This window comes from Chionomys nivalis, chromosome 15 (genome assembly GCF_950005125.1).
Source record: "Chionomys nivalis chromosome 15, mChiNiv1.1, whole genome shotgun sequence".
NCBI lineage: Eukaryota > Metazoa > Chordata > Mammalia > Rodentia > Cricetidae > Chionomys > Chionomys nivalis.
The window spans coordinates 49,803,159-49,818,637 of record NC_080100.1 but is presented as its reverse complement, the minus strand read 5'-3'; the positions used below and the strand labels follow the sequence as shown (position 1 = coordinate 49,818,637).

The 15,479-nt window shown below is 44.2% G+C and overlaps 1 protein-coding gene across 3 annotated transcripts in view; it reads right to left on the bottom strand.

The window, feature by feature from the left end:
• Positions 1-15,479, bottom strand: part of Iqgap2 (IQ motif containing GTPase activating protein 2) — a 293,513-nt gene that overhangs the window by 14,791 nt on the left and 263,243 nt on the right. For all 3 annotated transcript variants that reach the window (XM_057789481.1, XM_057789483.1, XM_057789482.1), the window contains 3 exons: positions 13,805-13,937; positions 8,075-8,177; positions 6,646-6,787 (listed from right to left, as the gene is read on the bottom strand). In XM_057789481.1, coding sequence (XP_057645464.1) covers positions 6,646-6,787; positions 8,075-8,177; positions 13,805-13,937 — 378 coding nt within the window. The remainder of the gene's footprint in view (positions 1-6,645; positions 6,788-8,074; positions 8,178-13,804; positions 13,938-15,479) is intronic.

Sequence of the window (15,479 nt, the reverse complement as noted above, 5' to 3'; positions counted from 1 at the left end):
ACTCAGCAGAAGTCTGCTGTAAACAAGAATCAGGGCACTTATAAACTGTTGAGGCTCCTTGGCTTGGCCACTCCGCCCATGGTTCTGTTTTCTGCTTTATAGTGTGTCCAAGGCTGACAAGACATCAGTGCCCAGAAATGCGTGGTGGTGTTTAAAGGTGCAGTAATATCAGTACATATTCTTAGCAGCAGACCTCAAACACTGTAGGCCTGCACTATGAGACAGTATGCAAGCCGGGAACTAGGCTGGAGACTTAAGAACACAGACAGACAGACAGAGACACAGGGACACGGGTCATCCTTGATACAAGAATGCCAAGAATGCCAACTTTATTGTGTTCAAGGGCATCTTATATAGGGCTCTGGCTACGCCCCAGCTCTCAGGATCTTTCAGCTGCAGCCACCAGAACCCATTTCGCTGTGTCGTGCTCAGAGCAACTGCAAACAAGTTGTTTACAGGAAATTCAGGGTCTGGGGGTCCACAGCCCCCAACGAAACATCACCTCTGCCATTGAGCACTCCTGCCATGGTAAGAGGGATCAGTTCCAGTAGGATACATGGCTATTTAAGCGGAATCATGCGGAAGGAGAAAAATTCTTGAGAGATGACAGTGTGAGCCACCAGAGCAGCTAACTGTGACTGAAAACCACAAATACTGGCTCAGGTTAGACACACAGTTCTGTGAAAAATCAAGCTGAACAAAGTCATCACGTACATTTTGCAAGATGACTCATAAGTTATGAGAGAGATTTACAGCTGTATAGTTTTTATAATTTATAAGATGTTGAATGCACGATCTCATAGGATGGTCCCAGCCCTCCCTGCCATTTTCTGTGATGATGCCAATGGAACCCCTTGCTGAGTCTATGACTAATAAGTGACACTTTGAAGCAGTATCCGTTGTCATCTAAGGTTCTTCCACAACAGGCTTTTCTAGTTTAACACACCATGCTTGGTAGTACTGGGGGAATGAGAGCAGCCTAAGCAGAAAGGCCAGGGAATTCATGTCTCTTCCTACTGTAGTGCGTACATCTGTGTACCTCAAACCCATCTGTCACCCCCCTTTGGCTCAGAGAGAGGTGATGGTGTCACTGCCCTGCAAAAATTTTCATTCTCTTTCTTCTAGGGCTACAAAGGCCTTGTGCCCTTAGGGATTGTAAGACTGTGATTAAGAGCACAGGCTCTGGAGGACTTAAACTTATCTGGGATTTAAATCTCTATTCCAGTAACTGGCGTGCTGCCTAGGGGAAAGTTTACGTCTGTTTATGTCTGCTCTGCCCTTACTGTTGTCATGTTAAGTTCTGATGGTAGCCTCCAACCTCACGAGGTTCCTGAGAGTACTGCAGTATATAAATACACACCCACGCACGCATGCATGCATGCACACATGCACGCACGTTCTGTTCTCCCTCTCTCCATCCTTCTCTGGGTTGACGTTTTGTTCTTTCTTATTAATGTCCTTTTCTATCTTAGTTACTTGATCATGTTGTGTGTATAAGGGTTCGCCTTCATGTAGCCTGTGCAGAACATGCAGGTCTGGTGCTTTTGGAGTTTTGAAGAGGGCATCACCTCACCTGGGACTGGAGTTTTACAGATGGTTGTGAGCTGCCAAGTGGGTGCTATGAATCAAACCCAATTCCTCTGCAAAAACAAGGCTTAACCACTGAGCCATCTCTTCAGCCCCAATATTCTTTCTTCTACAAAATTCTATATAGATATAAGAGGCAAAACGTTTGCAAATCACAGATCTATTAATATGCCTATATAAGGAACACTTTCAACCCAGGAATAACAACAAATTCATTTAAAACTAGGTAAAGGATTTTTGTTTTCGGTACCGGGAACCCGGGGCCACACGGGTGCTAGGATGGGCAGTCTGCAAAGGTGGTGGATGCTCCATAAGCACATGAAAAGGGGCTCAGCATCATGAATGAGTGTAGAATTACAAATCAAAGGTACAGTGAGATACTCTACACCCACTGAGATGACTAATGATAAAAGAAGAAAAAGGGTGTTGAGAAGGTGGAGAAAAGTTGGAACCCTTGTAGTTTATGGGGGGAAACGTGAAATGGTGTGGCCACTGTGGAAAACAGTTTGGTGGGCCACCAAAAAAACACACAGAGCAATTTCATGCCCAGGTATATAACCAAAAGTGAAAAGAGGTGTTTAAACAAAAACTTGTACCTGGATGTATATATAAGAGCACTTAGTTACAACATCTATAAGGTGCAAACAACCCAAATCCTTATTAACAGATGAGTCAGTAAACAAATGTATATCCACATGGGAAGTACATAAAATACTGATCCATGCCCGAACATGGCACCTTAAAACATTACTCGGATAAAGGAAATCAGGTGCAGAAGACCACATGTTATATGATCCTATTTGTACAAAATGTCTAGAACGGGTAAGTTCATAGAAACAGACAGTACTAGGTAGGGTCTGGAGAGCAAGGGCAAAGGGCCTGACTTGAGCAAGATAAAAATATTCAGGAACTCAATAGTGTTGATAGTTGTATTAGATTGTGAATATCCTAAAATGTCACCGAACTGTGCACTTTTAAATGCTTGGAGTAATCGATTATATGCTGCAGGTATCTCAAAACCACTGGCCAGTTCCCCACAATATGGCCACGAAAGGAGGAGAGCTTGTGAGCTGGCAGCATGCACTGGGGAGCTGGAGTCTGCAGCAGAGGACCAGGGTGGGCAAGGTAGGAGCACTTCCCAGACCAAGACTCATTCCTTCCCAAACATGCCTGACTTTTAGGGTTTTTGTTTGTAAAATGTGAATTCCAAGAATGTGCTGAACTGTGGTGATTCCTGCCTCCAGTAGGTGAACACGCATACACTGTTCAGATGATTTCATACTTTAGCTGACCCGAACTGTGATTCCTATCCATCAGTGTGGACATTAGGGTAGGCGGCACAAGAGGGCAGCTTTCAAACAACAGACAGAACCAATTACCAGGAGATTTCTTCCTATTCCTTCTAAAGACAAAGTTTACGAGCTTGTGGGAGGCTTGATCTAATTTCATTTGCATGGCCAAGCCACACCATTTGCATGCATTTCCAGTCATCTGGATACTTGGTCACGGTACAGAGGAAGTCAGGGTGCATATTCCTTCTCCCCACCCTGTCCGGAGCTTACAGAAAGTTCAGCATGATTTGATCATCAATTGTACAAGGCTGCAACTGGCTTTGCCTTGCAGCTGAGCCTATGCCCTGGGGCTGCACTGTGCTCTCTACTGCCAGCCTAAAGACATCAAGCCCCAGAAGGCAAAAGTGGTGCTGGCTCTTTACTGCTGGGCCCAGCCTCAAGCCAATCCATGGGGTTCTCAAGTGAATGGTACCTTCCATGATCTGACAACAAAATAAACCAACAGCACCAAATCAACACAGATCCCAACACAGACTATGTAGGAAGCTTTGGTTTACATGTATGGTTGAATATCCGAGGAAAATCAAGAAAGGGGCACCTTCTGAAGCACACTGGTGCTGGGACTTCTGTCTCAAATCCAGACATTGTCACTTGGGATACAGAACTCAAAATATGAGTACATAAAGTCATATTAATGCATGCTTATTCCTGTGTGCCCTCTTTCTATCCTTTAGTCCCTGTCTCGTCCCACCATATAACCATTAAATGTGCCAATATGCATTCTTTGGTTTAGCTAAGATCTTGAATACTGTGTTGTTTGGAGAGCATGTGCTTTTGATGTATGCTGCTTTCATTCATGGTGTTTGATGGAGAATCTCTCTTTCCTGCTCTACCTGGAAGAGACTTATGGGGCACAAGCAGGAGAAATACAGTTTTAAATGGGAATATTGTTTTAAATGGGAATGTTTCTTTGAAGGCAAGAAGACAGACCCTATTGCTGAAGAAGCCACATATGACATGAAAATATCAAATATGAGTCATACAACACAGGGAGACCAAGCTGGTGTGGACCTATAAGCTCTGTTCCTCCTGGCTTTCACAGTGCTAAGGTGTTACGCACGCTAATCCCACAATGAACATCAATGTTATTCTGCCATGAACCCTGTGAGCTCTGCTAACATCTGGCCTGGCAAGACAGGCTCAGTGGTGAAATGATAACATGAATATTGTGGGAGTCACCAACTATGTTAGGCGATTTAAGGTCCACTCCCCAAGATGGAGCCTATATTTGGCAACATTACTGGGCCAAGAACCTATGGCTAGATAGGTCGTAGGCCCCAGGCAAGAACCCACTACAATTATTCTGCCAAATGGACATAGTATTAAACCAACCTATAGTGACCCATCATCACACCCATAGATTAAAGCATATGTCAGCTCTATCAGTCGCTTCTGTTATAGTAGGCGACGCTCAACACAGAGAGCCACAGCTGACCAAGCTCAGGGAATAAGAAACTTCAGCATGTTCAGCACTAAGTGAAAACATATACATGGCACCCCCACCTCCACAGGCTCAGTGATCATTGCGGACGAGGAGACAGTGTGAGAGCCAGATGCAGGGAATGGGCTCTTCTGAACAGGGCAGTGCATATGAACGCACAGTACTGGCCAGAGCATGCGCGAGACCTGTGTAAGCCCAAGCCGGACAAAATGCCACGCCTAGCTGAGGAGCTGTCAGCAACTGTTAGATGCTGGGAGAGGGAGGGTCAGCTTTCTCTAAAAGTCTACTATGCTCCAGGGGAAGACCACACATTCCAGATTATTTGGGGAGCACAAATTGGCCTTGATGGGAGGGAGGGCAAAAAAGGACACAAAATTGGGTGGGAAGAATGGAGTGAGAAAGGGTGAATATACTCAAATTATGTATAAAAGTCTCAAACAATTAAAAAATTATATATAATATATAGCTTATATGTAATATATATGTACTATATATATATAGTAGTGGCATGAACCACATGGTGGCCATTGCTGCTTGACAAAGTTCCAGCATTTCGACTTTGCAGACCCCAATTCTCCAGAAGCCTTTTACTTTCATTTTTAAGGTTCTTACTATGTGTTATGGGAGTTCCCGTATGTCTCTTTCTTTGGGAAACTTTGTGTGGGCTGTGGTGAGGGATGAAAATGTGCCCAACAACATCCTCTTTAAAGGAAACAATTCTTTGGAACAAAATCCCTGCCACCTTGGAACCATGTGGCGTGATAACTCCGCCTGCTCCCACACAAATTCACACCAAGCTGCCAGAAAATGCAGATAAGTAACACATGCTTGATAAATCAGGTAGATTTACTAATCATGATTTATAAATTCCTAAGGTCGACTCAGGTTCACAGTAACATTTATGTTCAGTTGAAACCTCCAGCTAGCCTCTGCAGGATTCAGAACCATTCCTGTCTCTCCAAAGCCCAACCACTCAGAGAATCTCTGAACAAAGGGAAGACTCCAAAAAGTTCTGCCTTCTTAGTGGCTACCTCAGCTTCTCCCCTGGAGTTGCCAGCTGCCCAAGTCCCTGCCTAAACGGTTCAGCTTTGGCCATACCTGCACACAAAGCCAGCTTGTGGTGGACATGTCAACACTCCTCACCTACAGGCTATATAAGCTTCCTGCTTTAGTTTGGGTGTGTGACTTCTCTGGCCTCCATCTCTGGGACTGGAGAACTCATCTGGGAGTTGCTTTGCTCAAATAAACCTGTTCTTTTACTTTTTCAGTTTGGCTCGATCTGGCTTACTGAATCAGCAGAGAAACCTATTATTGGGGTACAGAAAACTATTAATTTGTCTAGCTTCGTCTTTGCTTGCTTTAAGCTTTAGCATAAACTAATCCATACAAAAAAAGACCCTGCAATATTCTTTAATGGAGTGTTTGGTCCCCTGAGAAAGTCTTTCTTCCAAGGTCAGGCATTTAGACAAAAGTCCCCATTCCCTCCAGGGCTTGAAGAAAGTTCCTGTTCACTAAAAAGAGAGACATTCTTATCTCTGGCAAGAGGAATTTGTGGCCCTTCAATTAACATATGATTGGTGCCTAATTTGTTAAGGCTAACAAATCCCATTTCTGATCTCAAGCTACACCCCAGCTCATGTACCCCTTTTCTTCCATTTAATTCTTTGTGCAATTATAGAGTATAAAAGCCATAGCTTTTTTCTCAATCAATGGGCAGCAATCCCGATTTACCCACAGACCCAGGCAGTCTCCTCCAACCTTTTGATGCCTACACATCTCCTTTTGGGACCGGAACCCTGAAGGAGCTGGACTCAGGCAAAGCAGGGTATAAACAGTCAACACTGCTGATCATATCCAGGACTGATCTAATAAGAAAAGCCAATAAATCCAGCAGTGGTCTATCATGTGTGTTCCTTTCTACATCGTTGCTTTATACTAAAAAAGAAAAAAAAACTGGATTAGCAGTGTTCTCTTGCCAATTTTTCAACCACCTGGAAACGTGCTCATCTAATTCACTTCATTCCTTCAAGGAATCTAATTATGACATGTAAAACTAAAAACCAGGACCAACTTTGCAGCCTATTATAATATTTAGTTCCCTCCTAAATGATGAAGGTCCGTTATCCTCCGGTTTGACGGATGTACATGATGCGTTCCAATATCTATCTACTTCTAAAGGAAAGGCCTGCTGAGATTTAGCCCCACTGGAGACTGCACAGTTTGGGTCATGCTGCTGGAACCATGAACTCTCAGCATCAGACTTACTTTATCATGAGGCTTCTGCCATCCACAGCTTCGCCATCCTTGATGTCATACTTGCTTGTCAGGGAAAGGGAAATCTCAGTCTTTGAGAGCTGATTTAGTGTGTTTTCCTTGTTAGGGTCATTGGGGTCAACTGCTCCTTCCCCTGTAAGGAAGCAAAACAAAAGAAAAGAAAACAAAACAAAATGTTATTTTTTCCAGTTCTCTCCTGTGGTGACTACCACACACTGTAAGATAAGGGTTCCTAGGATACAGGATAGGCTCAGGAATTAGATGGGAGATTTATGGGCTACAAAAAGCCTGCATATTCTAGGACATCTGCTGTGGATTTTAAAGCATTTGATCAAAACATTAATGTGGGGCATAAATATTCACAAAAGAACAAATTAAAAAGAAGAATGGTGAATAAAAGCATTTTATGTTTCAGTAAGGACTCGGTCATATTCAGAGGGTTCACGTCTTTTCTTTCTCTGTGAAACAGACTGATAAGTCCTTCCCATTGTCTCCAGGACTTACCTTCAGCAGTAACATTGTTTTGTAACCCAAGATGCAAGCGATAACAGAATTTTGGGGAGGATGGGTTGTGGGGGCTGAGTCTATGGCCTTGCACATGGCAAGCAGGTGCTTTCCCAGGGAGCAGCAGTCTGGCCCTGAGTTAGAGAGTTCTTACTGTATGAGCAGAGACAAAGGAGAAAACGGATCTTTCCTTCACCATGGTGTATCACCTGCAGATGGTTTCTTGGTTACAGCTGGAGCCCTTGTCTCCCCACTGCCCCCCACCCCAGAGCGGGGACCCCATTAAGCTTGAACCCTTGCAGGCCCTGTGTGTACTGCCATAGCCTCTGTGAGATCATGTCTGTATCAGTCCTGTTGTGCTTGGGAAACCCTGTTTGCTTGGAGTTAACCAACCCTTCTGGCTCTAACACTCTTTCTGCTTCTTCTTCGCATAGCTCTGAGCCTTGAGGGGGAGGGGTGTGATGAAGACATCCCATTTAGGACGGAGTCCTCCAGAGTCTCCCACTTTCTGCATGCTGTCCAGTTGTGGGTTTCCGTGTTAGTTCCCATCTACTGCAGGGAAATGAGACGCACTGGGTATATTAACCACACATTAGGGTACAAGAGCGGTTGGCCAACACAAAATGAACTCATAGTCTGATTTTGGACTTTCTGTCTTGTATTGCTTTGTTTGAGCATTTTTTTTTTGTCTTATTGGTCTCTTGCTTCTTTATGTTGATTTCTATTGTGTGTGTGTTGGGGAAGGCTTATGTGTTTCTTTCTTTCTCTCTCTTTTTTTTTAAGAGAGACAAAAAGTTGGGTGGGTAAAGAGGTAGTTGGGTGGGTAGAATCAAAGTGGAAGGGGAAAACATGATTAAAATACACTGGTAGGTATTATTCTTTAAATGAACCAGCAAGGACTAGACGATGTTCTCACCCAGGAAGGACTCCACTGTGGGTACTTCCCCCAGCGACTCTAACAGCTCATTCAGCAGGTCATCCTTTTCAGTCGCGATGGCATCCTGATGTTCCAGCAGGAGCTATACACAGACAGCAACAGACACGCAGAGGCAGAAGTCAGACCCCGTGGCACCTAGACTCACAGACTCCAGCTTTAGTTTCTCAATATTTTCATCCAATACTGCTTAGTAATTTTTTTCCAAAAAAGGTTTTAGGCGTCATGGCTGGGTAGGACTGTTGGTTGCCTCCCTCTGTTGGAGGAGCCAGAGGTCAGGGAGTTTGCTGTGAGATTCTGTCTCCTTGTGATGCCAGAAGCTACACCCATGAAGTCTCGCCAACTTGACTTCCCAAACATGAGCGGAACAAGGACGACACCATTAAACATGTCAAAGTGGATGGGAAATGCCCACGAGACCTGAACCCTAAACAGAAAATTATAAGCAACTAAGAAATGCTGAGAGCAGGAGAAATAGTCTTCCCCAGGGAAGAACACAATTGGTTATCCAATACCCAAGACCAGCCCTGAAATCATAAATACATGTAACATTATACAGACTGAGTAGGTTACACTTAGGGATATAAATGTATGTACATTTATGCATTTAGTAACAGAGGAAAATAAGAGACCATGAATTTGAAAGAGAGTGAGGAGGGATATTTTGGGGGAGGTTGGAAGGAAGGTTAAAAAAAAATGTTGTAATTATAAGCTCAAAAATTTAAAATGTATGTAAAATGATTTCTTAAGTTGTGTGTATTTGTGTGGGTTTGCTCATGTCAGAAGAGTGTCCGCAGAAGCCAGATGAGAGTATGTGATCTCTGGGACCTAGCATTGCAGGCAGCTGTGAACTGCTGGGTGTGGGGTGCTGGGAACAGCCAGAAAGAGCAGTGTATGCTCTTGAGCCCCTGAGCCATTTCTCTAGCTCTGCCTAGATAGTAACCGTATTCTGACAGTTATTAAAGTTGTAGACATAGCCACAGCTTTAACTTTTGTCTCACGGGGAAATACCAACGGTGCATTAAGAAACTGTAGCAAGGGCTGGTGTGAAGCCTTAGGGTTGATCCTAAGCACTGTATTAACTGGGCGTGGTGACTCAGGCCTGTAATCCCAGCACTGGGGATGAGGCAGGAGGATCAGAAAGGATCAGAAAGTCAAGGTCATCAGAAGGTTTGAATGAGGCCAGCCTAGGCAACACAGGACCATATAAGAAAGAAAGAAAAAAAATAAACCCCTATAGTGGGAAAGGGGCACACCAAATTTTTTTCAGCGCAGACTTGCCTTTTATGCCTAACCACTGTGTTTCCCACAGACATTACAGCAAATGGGCAAAATATTTATAAAGTGTGGCAGAAGTTTCTCACCAACCACTGGCAGCAGTTGGAAAAGTATGTGCACATCTATCTTCAAAGATACATCATGCAGTACTGGAATATTACAGTGCTGTCCCTTGTGTGTGTGTGTGCGCACGCGCGCTTGTGTGTGTATGTGCATATGTACACATATGTGTGCAGAGGCCAAAGGATACTGAATGTCACTCTTTAGACATACCTACGTTGTTCTGTTTTGGAGGCAGGGTCTATCACAGGCCCGGAACTCACCAAGCGGCTAAGCTGGCTAACAGTGAGCCCCTGGGGTCTCCCAATCTTCTCCTATCCAGCAATGGGACTGCAAGGTGGTGCTATCATGCATAGCTTTTTTAAAAATTATCTGTTATTTTATGTGTATGGGTTCTTTTCCTGAATATATGCACGTGCATCACATGCATGCCTGGTACCCAAGGAATTCAGAAGAGGGCATTGCAGCACTCTGGAACCGGAGTTACAGACAGCTGGAAGCCACCACGTGGGTGCTGGGATCTAGGCTCCTGTCCTCTGTAAGAGCATCAAGTGTGCTTAACCTCTGAGCCACTTCTTCAGTCATCCACACTCCGCTTTAAAACCCAAACCAAAACATGAATTCTGAGGACTGACCTCAGGTACACCCCTGAACTATCTCTCAGCAAACCCTCCCCCATCCCTTTTTAGTTGGTCAGGAAACATTAAGAATCTGTCAAGGCAAGGACTGTAGAAATACTGATACCATAAAGCCTCAAACTGAGTGAGGAGGGCTGGCTGTCCTTCCTGTCTCACAGGAAATGCTGTGGCTCTTGAGGACTCTCAGTAGGAGGGTGGGAGGGTGAAACCAGGAAGGACAATAGGAACATCTGTTTCTGTTTGCATTTCTAACTAAGTTGAAACAGTGTTTCTAGGCTACTGGCACCCTTGGGGACAGGAGATAGTCACTTGTCTTCAGCTTGTAAAAAGATGAATCATAACCATAAGGCAGTCCCTTTTTTATAACTGAGATAGAATTCATATAACATCAAACCCACTCATTTTAAATACAACCGTGCCTCTTTACCCTGTTTAGCCACTGCCAATGTTAAGAATTTTCTTCCATTCCGTTAATCTGTATGATTAATGAAGGGTTGTTAACTTGTTTAGTTTTTGAGAGTTGTTTCTCTAGGTAGCCTTGGTTGGCCTGAAGCTCACTGTATAGACCAGGCTGGCTTTGAACTCATGGTGGGTGATCCATGTGCGCCAATGCACCCATCCTGAAGGGTTATTTAATGTTGAGTTTTCTCAACAGATTCCAGGCACTTGTAAATTGTGTAGGCATCTTCTCCTCCTCCTCCACTTCCTCCTCCTCCTCTTCTTTTTAAAAATAGTATTTTGCTTTGTAGCGCTGGCTAGCTACTAGCTTCGTAAGTGCTGGTACTTTGAGTCCTTAAACTCTCGGCAACTGTCTGGCCTCAGCTTTGCGAGGCATATATTTTTTTGCCATACCAGGAACTACCTGGATTTTGAGTAGAAGAGTAGCCTCACATGCAGAGCTTCAAGGCAAGGATGAACGCATACCACCTATGTTCATTGAATTTAGTTTCTTAAAAGAGAGAGTCTCATGGGGTGCAGGCTGGCTTTGAACTCAGGAACGTCTGATCCCCCTGCTTCCACTTTCCCAAGCACTGAGGTTTCGTACACGTATTGCCACATTCCAGTAATTCAATGCTGGAACTCCGAGTGTTCTTGGCAAGTACTACCAAGGGAGCTGGGTCCAGCTCCATTGTATTTATTTTCTTCTAAAGTCTGTTTATGACAAGGCAGACTAGTTTCTCATGATAGACAGACATACTTAATTTTCAAGCAAAACAACACATTGCTCTTTTAAAAGTAAATGGACTCCAAGAAAGACAGGGACAGAGACGATATAAAGGCAGAAGGGCAGAATCTTGAAGTGGTGTGTGTATGTGTGTATGTGTGTTTGTGTGTAGGGGTTAGAGAAGAAAATCCACAGGGTGGTGGATTTATGTTCTCATTCTCTTCGGAGACAGGCTGATTTGTCTGCTATCTCTGGAAAGGAGGATTTATTATAGGTAGCCAGTGTCTACCCTTTATACTGTCAATTAGAGAATGTAAATAATCTTCTTCCGAAAGAATCTGTCTTAAGCTGATGCTGAAGTTCTGTCTCTCAGAGGGCCAGGACCAAGCAAACAGCTGTGGGTTTGGCAGGCCAGGCAGTTGATGGGTTGTGTCTGCCTCAGCCGCCTCCACACACAGACACGACGAGACGACTCTGCCGTGACGCCTTGCCCCGTTACATCTGCTCCCAATCCAGCACAAAGGAACTTCGAGTCAGTCACCAGCCCCGTTCCCAGGACTTAGTTCTGTTTTTAATTCTTATTAGCACAGGGAAGGACTATTTTTCTTTAAAGCCCAGAAATCTTAACAAGTACAGTGACATTTTCTGTCTGCCTCCCGTGAAAAAGAACCTCACTCTCAAAGAGAATGTTCCTTCTGTATTTGAACCTTCCTCCCCGGAATCATGTGACCAAGGTGATCATATTTGAGATGAATAAACTGTCCTAAGAGAGTCAAGTGGGTCAGCAGTTTTTTGCTCATTAGAAAGTTATTTGGTGGGGGCAGGGGCTGGAGAGATGGCTCAGTGGTTAAGAGCACTGACTGTTCTTCTAGTACCCAGTACCCACATGGCAGCTCAATTGTTTATAACTCCAGTTTCAGGGGACCCAACAACCATGGCAATATATATAAAATGGAAATATTAATTTTTTTTAAAAAGCTATTTTCTGGAAGAACTTCATGGCTGGATAATTTTGCTTTTGATCTAGAGGATAGCTACAGAAAGAAGGTTGACCAACTCATTTAATTGGTACATATGGAGAACTTGTGGCAAATGTTAGTTCCCTGTTCCAACCTTGCAAGACAAAAATCAAAGCCGGGTCCTTCTTTCCTGCAAACCCACAGTCTAGCTGTGGAAGTGCTTGAAGAAGGCTAGACTCCCAAGCAGTGGGTCTGCCCCACGTCTAGGTGGGTTGAGACGTTGGGGTGTGGCTTTGGAAGGGCAGGTATTTGAGATGCAGCCTCCTAGTGATGGGTACAATCCAAAATTGGATTTATTCTTCACAAAAGTATCTGGATCTCTAGAACTTTGATGTGGATCTGAACCTCTTGGGAATAATTGAGATGCAGATTTGGAACTGGGTGGTCTGGGATATGGTTCTAAACCATCCCTAGGACCTTATTTTGACTAGCAAAGTTTAAAATTGTTTGAGAAAAAGTTACCTAATTCAATTTCAAAATTCTAAAACCTAATCGCAGGCTAAGCATGGTGGCTCATGTCTGTGATCTTTCCACTGGGAGTTACATAGTAACTTCTAGGTCTAAGCCTGGGGTACACAATAAAGTACCATCTTAATCATCCCCCTGCCACAATACTCAAGTGAATAAATAATATTCCAGGTGAATTAGGTGAGGCTGTGGTATAGCGTAGTACATGCCTGTGTGCATGCAACAGGCAGAGGCAAGAGGATCTTGAATTTGAGTCCAGTTAGAACTACCTAGTGATACTCTTGCCTTTGAAAAAACAAAACCAAAATGCCACAAAACAAAACTTAATTCCAATTGCATTTAAGGCAAAATAGTTCCAACTATCTATACAAGCTCCAGTGCCTGGCTTCTGCTTAATAAATGATGGTTAAAGCACCCTGGGTTTCCTAACTCCTTCCTGGTATCACTGTGGAGAGCTGATGACTGATTGTGATGTTTGCATGAGAACGAGACACAGGCACCATGACACAGCACAGACTTGAAATTCTAAGAAACCTGGTTTTAGAACAGTGACAGCCCATCCTGCAGGAGGAGGTTCCTTATCTTCCTGCAGAAGCTGCTTTCCACCGCCTCTCTCCCTCCCTCCCTCCCTTCCTCCCTTCCTCCCTTCCTCCCTCCCTCCCTCTCTCTCCCTCCTTCTGAGCAGCGCATCACTTCCTGACCTTTTGGCTAAGATTAAGTGATGTATATCCAGGCATCAGAGAAGTCTCCATTTCCCAGAAAATGGGGGCAAAGCTGAAAGCACTCTTGAAAGAGGCAGAAGCAGGTGGGTCTGGGCAGCACAGCTCTGGTCAGTGAGAAATCCCAGTGCATGTGTGGTCCAGAGTTTAAACTGCACCTGCATCACCTTGCATTGCATAGGCGAACTTTCTTACTTGGGAAGGGCTTTACTAACGTCCAAGAGTCAGACAGCAATTAAGGCAGGGGCTTATTTGGCTTAAAAATAGACACATGAGCACAGCTATTGCAAGACCAGCTTCTTCCAATGAATAGATGCCTGATCCATCCATGACCTGGGGCCAAGACCCCTTCTTGACCTACTTACTAAATGCGTGTTGATGATTTCTTCGATCGAAATATAAATGACTGGTTTGCTGACGGTCACCAAGTCTGTGTATTTGTCCATATTAAACTTCTCTTCTGGTTCATGGACATCACAAGCTTCTTGGAAATATTTCCTAAGAACAGGGAAAAAGAGGTGTTAAGATAGAGTCAAATTTGTAAGTGGAATAGCGTCACTAAAATAAGTTTTGAAATGATGGTTAGAGCCTTCCCCTCCATTCTAACCTTGAGGCACTTGCTATAGCTTCTTCCAGGGTCTCTCTCTCTCTCTCTCTCTCTCTCTCTCTCTCTCTCTCTCTCTCTCTCTCTCTCTCTCTCTGTTTTGTTTTTCAAGACAAGGTTTCTCTGTAGTTTTAGAGCCTGTCTAGGAACTAGCTCTTGTAGACCAGGCTGGCTTCGAACTCACAGAGATCTGCCTGCCTCTGCCTCCCAAGTGCTGGGATTAAAGGCGTGCGCCACCACTACATGGCTTCAGGGTGACCCTTCATGATGGTGCTCGTCCATGTCTCTGGATGCTGAACCTCAAACTGGTCCACAAATAGGATGAGAGACAAGTCTGGGCCTTGGACTCCAGGATACAGTTTGACCAAATTATGGGCAGGATTTCTTAAGACACAGACACACAGACAGACACACACACACACACACACACACACCAATAATATAATTTTTCAAACTAGGAGAAAATCAAACAACCAGGGTTGGGCCTATAGTTGAGTTGGTAGGTGTTTGTCCAGCACGCAGGAGGCTCTCACTGCCATCCTCGTTACTGCATAAGCCTGGCCTGGTGGCAAGCTAGCACTCAGCTAGTGGACTTTAATAATGGCCTCTGAAATGTCAATGAAAATGTAAGATGAAGAATTCGCTGGTGTTGGGGAGATGGCATAATGGGTGAAGCATGACCACCAGAGTTTGTATCTCAAGGACCTATACAAAAAATACTAGGTGTGGTGGCATGTACTTGAATCTGGACTGCTGGGGAGGAAGGCAGAGATAGGTAGATTCTGGGAGCTCAGTGGCCGGCCAGCCTAGCTAAACACATGAGCTCCAGGGTCAGTGAGGGGCTGTATCTCAAAATGGAAGAAGATGATGACAGAGGAAGACACCCAAAGTCAACCTTTTTCTTCCACATGGACGTGCACACACATGCACAGGACCTACCCCCCCACATGCTAACAGACATTGTGTATGCTGAAGACTGATCCTAGGACTTTACACATGCTAAGCACATGCTGTATTGGTGTGGGAGGTCCTTCTGTATATGTGTTGCTTTTATTCGTTAATGAATAAAGCTGTTTTGGCCAGTGACTTAGCAGAAGAGAGGTAGGTGGGAAAACTAAACTGAATGCTGGAAGAAAGAAGGTAGAGCCATGTAGCCTGCTGGAGACAGATGCTGGACACTGGACGGAACTTTATCTGGTAAGCCATAGCCATGTGGTGATACACAGATGAATAGAAATGGATTAATTTAAGATATAAGAGCTAGCTAGCAATATGCTTAAGTGATTGGCTAAGCAGTGACTTAAATAATACAGTTTCTGTGTGATTACTTCAAGTCTGAGTGGCTTCTGCCAACACTGTACCACTGAGCTATAATCCCAGTTCCAAGTCACATAATTCCCTACCTGAAAATTTAGTTTTATAGAGAAAAAACAATC